This window comes from Diospyros lotus, chromosome 5 (genome assembly GCF_014633365.1).
Source record: "Diospyros lotus cultivar Yz01 chromosome 5, ASM1463336v1, whole genome shotgun sequence".
In the NCBI taxonomy this organism is placed as follows: domain Eukaryota; kingdom Viridiplantae; phylum Streptophyta; class Magnoliopsida; order Ericales; family Ebenaceae; genus Diospyros; species Diospyros lotus.
This window is the reverse complement of record NC_068342.1, coordinates 7,554,758-7,564,475: the sequence shown is the minus strand read 5'-3', so window position 1 is coordinate 7,564,475 and position 9,718 is coordinate 7,554,758. Positions and strand designations below refer to the sequence as shown.

The 9,718-nt window shown below is 34.7% G+C and overlaps 1 protein-coding gene across 1 annotated transcript; it reads left to right on the top strand.

Annotated features, from left to right (window-relative positions):
- The first annotated feature begins 4,993 nt into the window (after positions 1–4,993).
- LOC127801883 (ABSCISIC ACID-INSENSITIVE 5-like protein 7) lies at positions 4,994–9,238 on the top strand. Its single transcript, XM_052337379.1, has 4 exons — positions 4,994–5,820; positions 5,913–5,984; positions 7,043–7,072; positions 8,708–9,238. Exons 1-4 carry the CDS (start codon positions 5,173–5,175, stop codon positions 8,780–8,782), a joined length of 825 nt encoding a protein of 274 aa, XP_052193339.1. The 5' UTR covers positions 4,994–5,172; the 3' UTR covers positions 8,783–9,238.
- The last annotated feature ends 480 nt before the right edge of the window (positions 9,239–9,718 follow it).

The window sequence follows — 9,718 nt, the reverse complement described above, 5'->3', positions numbered from 1 at the left end:
CACTAATTTTATGAGCCCAAGTGGCATAAACGTAGGCCCAGACTTATAATTTTAGTGTGGGTTTAAGGGATTAAATAGAATAAAAACTTACTTTTAAAATAAAATTTTAAATAAAAAAATTAGTGTGACCAGAACTTTGTATATGTAAGTATAAAATAAAAAATGAAATAAAAACTCTTTTTTAAGTAATAGTGTTGGTAAGTGCAATGTGTCTTAACAATTTAGATGTACAAATAATTTTATCACGAGTTAAAACCCGAGACCTAATCCCTATGATAGACAAGCGATTGCACAGTCTTGTATATAGATAAAATCAAATTTACAATCTCGAGGTATCTCAAGTTCTCCAATGTATGTGGCAAATCATTTAAATTGTATCTCTTGGAGATGACACAATAATATCGTTACTCATGCTTTATTGATACAAGTTCATAGGTTCAATATATATTTATTATATCTTATTTCAATATAAAAAACTATTATTAGTTGAAAAAATATATTTATCATCAGTAAATATAAATATTTAAAAACTAAAATAAGGTGTAATAAATACATTTTATTTAAAAAGAAAGTGCATTTATATCTCCATTAATATTTCTCTTACGAATAAAGGACAATGTTATGTCTAAAATAAAACTCTTACAAGTACAAATGATTTGCATGTACGCACTCTTGCGAGTTTGGGATACCATAAAATTGTAGATTCGATTTTGTTTTCATCAGATACCATACAATCGCGTGTGCCTATTATAAGGGGGCAAGTTTCAAGACTTGATTCGTGACAAACTTGCCCATACATATAAGCTGAGTCAAGACGGACTATGAGTTTTAGAGATAATAAGATATCTTACCTAAAGTTTATTTGTGATTAAAAATCTCTCAAGTTTCTTATATTACTTAAAAAAATGATATTTAAAATGCACAATATTTTTAGACAATACACATTTTATTACACATTATTTTTAATTTTAGAATAATTTTTTCACTGATAAGACATGATAAATTTATTATTAATAAATATGAATTTTTTGAATTAAAAATAAGATACAATAAATACACATCAAATAATATATATTTATTACACCTTAATTATTGTCCTATAATTAAAGTACAATAAATATGTAATAAGAGTTAATTGAAATTCTTTTTCTTTAACATAATTATAACAATTACTTAAAATTGTTAAATTTAAACCAACAAATCAACTTTTTATCAAAAAGTTAATTTTTTACAAAATTCATCAAGAAAATTAAAAAAAAATTGTACTCAAATTCCCTCCATTAATAACTCCAACATTAAACCATAATTAAGTGATAGTTAAGTATAATTAAAATTAAATTTAAACTAAGCAAAATAAACAAATTTAACTAAGAAAATACCGAAGAAACCTTTAAAGTTGCCTGCCGAGGAGTTGTTTTAATTTAATTAGGTTTAATTGATTTAGTTGTCGGCCGGACCAATATCGACCGTCCATACCCCACGCACGGGAGTTGTACCTTTGACATAGACACCCCGTCAACGGTTGAGATCGGCTTCCCGCCGCCGCCTCTTTCCACATAGCTACGTACAGGGAAAAGTTTGCTAGGCCGGCCGGGGTGAGAAATGTACATTCCGCGTGGGACAGCAAGAATCTCTTTAAAAAGCAGAAAAGGGTCTGGAAAGAAGCGAGCTGTTAACGTGCATTGATCAATGGGCTGTTTGGGCCGCCGGCCGGGATCAGGACGACATTATTAAAGAGGGAATGCTGCTTATTGTTTTAAAGATAATAGTTAGGTACTAAAATTATATTTTATTGTTAAATGTAGTGTATACTAGGGAGGGTAAAGCTGCTTATTACTTTATAGATAATAGTTAGGTACTAAAATTATATTTTATTGTTAAATGTAGTATATTTATTTTTTATTTACTAAAAATAAAAATTTTTGGGCTAAAAGGTGATTTTTCCCTAAGGGGTCTCGAACAAAATATAAACAAAATAACTCTGATATCAAAAAATTTATTCAAGAGTTATATGAAAAAAATAAATATTATCCATAAATATCTTAATTCTAATGGATTCCGAAATGATAGGATAAATGTTATTCATAATAATTATAATTTTAGTGGATTTTGAAATATTATGATAAACATTTTATAGAAAAAATAATAATTATAGGGGATTTAAGAATTGTTGATGTTCGGAATTGGTCGACCGTAATTTGTTGGCCCGTACTAATGTAATGAATCCGAGAAGGAGATAATGGGCTATCTGGTTCGATTTGTTGACCCGTCAACCGATCCTTACAAGGTATTCCGATACTCAAGTCAGTGCACGAGTAAGTAAAAATGCAGAGTATTAGTAAGTTGGCAAGGAAAACATACTAGGGCTTTAGGAATAACTGGTTTATATATGAGATGAGAGATGTCATCCAGCACGTGCTGTACGTCTGCAGGTGGTGAAACAGAACATCCAGCACTGGCGAAAATGCCCATGCAGCAACAATGGACCAATGGGACCCTCATTAATGTGGATGTGATCCGTTATTAATGAGGATAGGATCTAAGGTGAACGTGCAAAAATCTAGACGCGATTGTAATGATGTTGTTGCAAGGGGCTAGGATGAGATTGATGTGGGCTAATCAAATGGGCTGAAGGGGTAGGGCCAAATTGGACCTGAATAGCCCCGCTGGGACGACCCCTAGCCTACTAATATTATTTGACATATGACATTCTCGTTATGCAAGTTAATCGGCTAGGTCGATGAACTGTAGGAGTCGTTGGGAGCTTACTTGAAATATAGTTGGGAACTCACTCGAATAGGCCGACGAACTAAAGGCATTTCTAGGAGCTCGCTTGGTCCTGCGATTTGAACTTGAGCTCTAGCAATGTGTGAACTCGCTTCGACGAATTCAACTCGAGGTCTATTAAACCTTATGCGATTGGGCGGGGTTATTGAATTGAGTGCAACCCATAAAGAATAGAGTGGGAAAAACCCATAACAAGAATAACCCTAATTTCAAACAAAAAAAAAGATATGTATATGATACTGATTTTAATATAATATTTTAATATTTAATATTTAACTTAAATATTTGAGTGTTTGCACAATAACTTTCTCACATTGTCTTATCATTTTTTTTTGGTAAACTAAAAATAACCTGATAATAATATTTTTAGTCAAAAAAATTAGTTGTTGTGTTTGAGCAATAATATTAGTGTTTTATCAATTAATAAATTTATTTTAAAATTAAAAAAAGTACACATTATCTCAAAATAGAGCATATTTATTAAAGTTTAATAATAATTAATATTACTTTAAAAAAAAGTGAGTCAACATAGTCCTTTTAAGGGCGGCAACGTGACTTTTCTCTTTTGCCACGTTTAGGTGATGGTGAAGTGCTTCTCTTTAACGGCGCGTGACTTCCATTCCCGTTTGTGTTTGCTTTGCATTTAAGTCATGCAAACGCCGTTAAATTGAAATTTTATATTTGACGACAATAGTTAACTTGTATTAATATATTTTATTTTTCGATAACATAAATTTATTATATCTTATTTTAAATTTTAAAATAATTTAATTAATTCATAAAATATTAAAAAATAAAATGCATAGATGCGCGTGATTTTCCGCGCGTTTACATGCCACTTGGCAGCCTGTGGCTGGCCGTGGCCCCGCCTAACTGCCGCACAGCACTTTGTTTTATCGGCTTTGTTAATTGTCATGGGCGGCCAGCTGGCAGCCCACTTTGCTTCAGCGTCTAGTCGCAGTTCATTCACACCGCGTGCCGGCGGTCCGTCCGGTTCATCAATTCAACTTAGAATCTAGATTACACAAAAATAAAAACGATAAATAAATAAGAAATGAAAACAAAAAAAGTGAAAAAAATATATAAAGATTTTTTTATAAATATAAATTTTAATATAAAAATTATAAAAAATAGTTATTCAATCTAAAATAAATATAAATTTTATAATATATTTAAATAAAATTAAAAATTTTAAGTTAAAAACAGACAGAAAGAATTTTCTCTTCTTTTAACATTTTCATGGACAGAAATTCATTAATTGTAAAAAAAGTTCATAATTTTTTTAATATTTTAAAAATAAAAATATTTTACCCCCACATGTTTCAGTGCATCATAGTCATAATATAATTTATTATTTTTATAATCTTATTTTTAAATTATTAATTTATTCTAAATTAATAACTGAAATTGAATTTGTGAACTTCTACCGAACGAAGGCGATCGCCTTCTTTTGACGAACTGAATTGAGTTGAATGCCGCGGGACCACACAACTAGGGGCGCCCAGAACCATTCGGATCTGATTGCTTCTCGCATTGAGCAACTCAGCCAAGTGACGATTATACCCCTCACGTTGAAGAGAGCCTTCTTTTAATTCTGTCTGTTAATGGCGAAATTCGTATTTTTCTCTTTATTTTTATTTTATTTTTGTATGATTATTTAAATTTTTTATTATATATTTATATTTAAAATTTTAAATTAATTTAATTTTTATACTTAAATTTTTTTTATGACAATTTAATTTTTTTATTATTTTATTTATACTCTTATCACTCTTCCTCAATTATTATTTTTCGTCACACACATATATTTGAAATTAGTGCTTCTCTTTTTACAATTATTTTTTTATTTGGAATTTATTTAATAATTAAAAATAATAATAATATATCATGTCTTAATTATATTATTTAAAGTTAATTATATATTTTAGTGCATTTGTTGTTTTTATTTTACGAATTTATTTTTATTTTAATTTAAACTCTTACTAAATTTTTTACATGACTAAATTAAATTAATTTTTTATTTAATTTTTTTTATGTGAGTATCACAAAGCACCTATATATATATATATATAATTGAGCGTAAGGCGACGACAGAGCGAAATCATTTTTATCGTTTTGAGGGGGGGGGGGGGGGGGGGGGTAAAATAGACAATTCACGGTCTCAATTGCTTTCCACTCCATATCTCTTTGTCCGTGTGCGACTATGAAAACACATTCAAACTGTTCGCGAGACCCACGCTTCAGAGCAGGAGGGGCTGAAAGATTTGTTGCGATCCTGATTCCAAACCCTAGAACTCACTCAAAGGCGAGAGAGAGAGAGAGATCGAGGGAGAGAATTCGAGAAAAAAGCAAAAAATCTCGAGAGAAACCCTAGAAGTTCGGGGGATGGCGTCGTCGAAGTTGATGGCGTCTAGGTCACCGGCGAATCCGGATCTACCACGCCAGTCCTCTATACATTCGCTCACACTGGCCGATCACAGCAAGAGCTTTGGCTCCATGAACATGGACGAAATCCTCAAGAACATCTACGCTGATTCCGACGCATTTGCGGCCGCCGACAGCGCCGGCGCCGGAGAGCCGGCGCCGAAGACTGCGGGGAACAAGACGGTGGACGAGGTCTGGAAGGAGATCGTGGCGGGGGGCGGCGGGGGAGGAGGGACCCGGGAGCCGGAGATGACTCTCGAGGACTTTCTCACTAAGGCTGGGGCGGTCACGGAGGAGGATGTTAGGATTCCGGTGGTACCGCAGCCTCCGCCAGGGTATGTTTCCGATCCGGTGATGAATGCTGCTCAGTTTCAGGCTCCACCGCCGCATGTGAACGGCCCTGGAGCTTATGGTGTCGATTCGGTGGGGTTTGGGAACGGAATTGATGGGAGAGTTGTTGCTGTTGGTGCCGGCGGCAGTAGCGGCGGCGGAGGAAGGGGGAAGAGGAGGGCGGTGGAGGAGCCCCCGATGGACAAGGCTACACAGCAGAAACAGAGGCGCATGATTAAAAATAGAGAGTCCGCGGCCAGGTCCAGGGAGCGAAAGCAGGTTATTTTTCTCCCACATCTGCTTCTACTGTATGCAATTTTGTTTTAATGAGGTTCTAACGTCGTGCACTTTGCTTAACTTTTTGATTTTAGGCTTACACCGTTGAGCTGGAATCCCTGGTGACACAGTTAGAGGAAGAGAATGCAAGGCTTTTAAGAGAAGAGGTATCCATTTTCATAAAATTCAGTTTTATCATGCATGAATTTGGTGGTCTACTTGAAGAAAACCTCATTAGGGTAAACCTGTACCTTTGATGTAAAGATTTCTAGTTTGACTACGAGGAATGCGCAAACCGTGATCGGTTTCAGTTCTTTTGTCTGATGAACATTTGTCTATTTGTTTTATTCAGTTTTCCAATTGTGGTAATATTGATAGGAAAAGTTGTAATTCAAAATGCCAGTCATATCTCAGATTCTGTTTCATGCTTTATGTCCATACATATGCTTTGGCCCATACATCTTCGTTGTTAATTTTTTCAGTGACTTTATAAAGATTGGTTTTGTAATGTAGTGCATCCGAGTAGCTCTCCAGTTGGCAGTTGCATTTACTATAATGGATGCAACTTTTTGTGTTTAGGTTGTCCTATCTTGTCTTGCTTTGCATTTTCTCCTGGTAAGGAAGTTTTGAACTGTTTACACATGATCCTTGCTTCCTCCTGGTACCTATGTATTATTGAGATAAGTGGCCACTTATTATGAAAAGCTGAAACCATTTTTGGTAAGAATTCCTGAATGTTATTGAGTTTTCTTTTCTTGTTTGCATTAATTCCTCCTACTAACTGCATGCTATGTTTATGTCTATTTATCAGTTATCAAAAGTTGAAACCATCTCTGTTGGATTTTTTTTTTAACTAATGACAAGATGGAGTCATTTTGGTAATGGAGTCCCTGCCTGAATCTGATTAGCAAATTGGTTCCCTTTTTTGTGTTACCATTTTCCAGCATAAGAAGTACTTACTAAAAAAAAAATTCCTCATCTGAACTCTTGAACTGTTTAAATTTATGTTGTTGATCCTCAATGTCTCCAGCAAACTGCATGCAATGGGTATAAAGATTCATCAATTGTGATGATATTGAAGATTGGGTTGAAAATTGCTAAACCTTATTGGAAATATCAATGAAAGACCAAACAGCAGACCGACAATTCCTAGTTGATTTCTTGGTATTTGTTTTTGTTGTTTTAACTCTTAAGAATATCTAAAGAAGGAAACTTTAATTTGCAGGCTCAACAATCCCAGGAGAGGTATAAGCAGGTAAATTCTAGCATTCTATATTTTAACACTTTCTATTTTATCTTAATGTTATAAATTTCTTGATAGTTGACAAGTAGAAAGAAACGGTGCCATATTAGCTCTAATAGAAAATATGCAGATAACTAATCTTTGTAAATGAAACTGATGGTGTGGGTTAGTTAGGCAATTTTTATGGATCTTATATATGTGGGAAAACTTTGTTGATGAAAAGATTTTGCAATCGACTAGGTTTTCAGACCCGTTGTTTCTTAAAGTTAATAGGAAGCTAATGGAGTTTCACCTGGGCAGTAATTACATAGTAATTTTGGAGTTATATTTTAGGGAAGGAAATAGAATGGAAAATCCTACTAATGCTTGATGTTCAAATGCATGTTGTCATGATCTCCAAGCACTATGACATTCAAGCTTCCAGTTCTCTTACTCGAGAAAGTCTAAGTTAACCCTTACTATGACATTCAAGCTTCCAGTTCTCAATTATTTGTATCCACAATCAACAAGGATTCCATACACTTCTTTGTCAATGGAAGGGATTTGAACTACTTATTCTTGTTGTGACTTGCCTCAACTTAGGTCTCCCCCATCTGAATGGTACATCTTCAAATTGCTTACATGGAATACTTGACACATCCTCACAGGACAGTTTTTTCAGGTGATAGGAGGCCTTTTCTATCTTCAGCAAGATTTGAAACAGACCCTCATATCCCCTAACCCTAATCAATCCTCTATGCACCTTTTGTAATAACTTGAAGTTTCTGGGTTAAGAGCTTTTTCACGATAAACTCATTCTTGCCAACCGACTTTTTCACCCTCTTTGCTGCCTTTTCTAGGTATATGCGCACAGGCAAAATCCAACTGCTCATGCCACTTTGGCAATCCTCTTTACTGATGAAGGAGGCAAATTGGGAGTCTTGAATTTTCTTTGTGACAGTAAAAGATCATTGAAAACTTCAAGAAAGTTACAAACTTACAACTAGGATGTCAGTAGAAAGTAGGCAAGGGAGGATGTTACGAACTATATAAACTGGCAACCATCTTGGCTTCTTAAGAGATTAGTTGTTGACTACAGAAAAAATCTCAACAGTCTCTGGAGATATGGCAAATGTTAGTGCTAGAGGCTTCTGATAGGTCAGTCCTGAAGTTACTAGAGTATTTTAAAAAATTCTAGATCTTTGAATTCTTGAGATTATTAGGGGGTAGAGAAATATAGAAACACTCAGAAATAGTTTGAGGTTTTTGTAGTGGTTGTGTAAATATCTTAGATACTTGTACCATTTCCTGTTGATTCATTGACATAGTCCTAGTGACATGTTTTTTTGGAGTGACTCTAAATAGGGAATGACCTAATTTGTGAAGTTACACTAGTATAATAACAAGTAAAAGAGTTCCTTCCAAAGCACTCTAGAGTGTTTTCTTTGCTATCCCCTTTGTTATTTTCTTACTCTACCCCTAGGCTTTGAGGGAGTAAAGTTTAATTCCGTCTCTCTCAGTGGTAACGGTATTGGGGAAACTGAAGTGCTGCACTGGTGATTAGAGATTGAGCTCGTGACACCATCCGCACTAATTTTCTTGTGTAAATTAATCTTTTCTTTTGATAAGAACGGGTTTCAAAGCCTAACTTTTGTATATCACATGCAGCTAATGGAGAACCTGATTCCAGTTGTGGAGAAGAGAAGACCAGCCCGAGCTCTTCGAAGAATGAATTCCATGTAGGTGTAACTAATTTATGTTCAACAATAAAGTTGGAAGACACTGCTCTGCTTCTGTCCAGACACGTGCTGTCATCAGAAAGCATGAGCCTGAAGGCTTCTTGTAGAAAGAAAGAAAGAGAAAGGTTTGTTGGTCCAGATATTTTGCTAGTGGCTAATTTTAGTTTAGAAGCAGCAGCAGCAGCTGGGTTTCATTTGTAAAGAGAAGCTGAGAGCAGGCTAATACTTCTTTGTAAAGTCATTGGAACTGGAGATCAGATGGATGTGCTTTTTATCTGCATCTTGTGGTAGGTTTCCCATATTTGCATCGTCCTTGGGTGTTGTAAAAATAGTGAACTTTGTTACAGTTGGTTAGGTTTCCCGGTTCCCCAATTTATGCAGCTGGCTGGGAGACTGGTAAATATCAACTAATATATAATTAAATATAACATTAAATACTCCAGGTTACATATGCTAACAATTGCTTCCAGGTATTCTATCTTGGATTAGAATTCATATTGTTGTTTTCACTTCGAGACTCATGCTTGATACGATGTTAGTATGGATGTTAAAGATACATGCGGTTTCTTAATTAGTTTTTTTTTTTTTTTAACTTAGGAAAAAGACAAATTTGTATATTTACTGTCACCTCACCTTGTTAAGCTAGGCATGATGCAGTCTACAACCCCCATTTAAGATTCACAGGAATGGATAAGCATATTTGGTAATTGGTTTATGGATCTAACAATATTTAACCAAAATCACCGAAGTGAGAATTAGATATCAAAACTTAATAAAAAATAATTGAAATTCAGGGGGACTTCAACTTGAGTTCCTGATCTCGGTCACCTGTAATTTGGTCTTTCAGATGAAAGCCCTAGTGTTGGTCATGTGGAGGCTCTAACAAATTGACTCTCAGTGTCATGTTTGGGCTGACTATTTTTCAGGGCATCATTTAGGT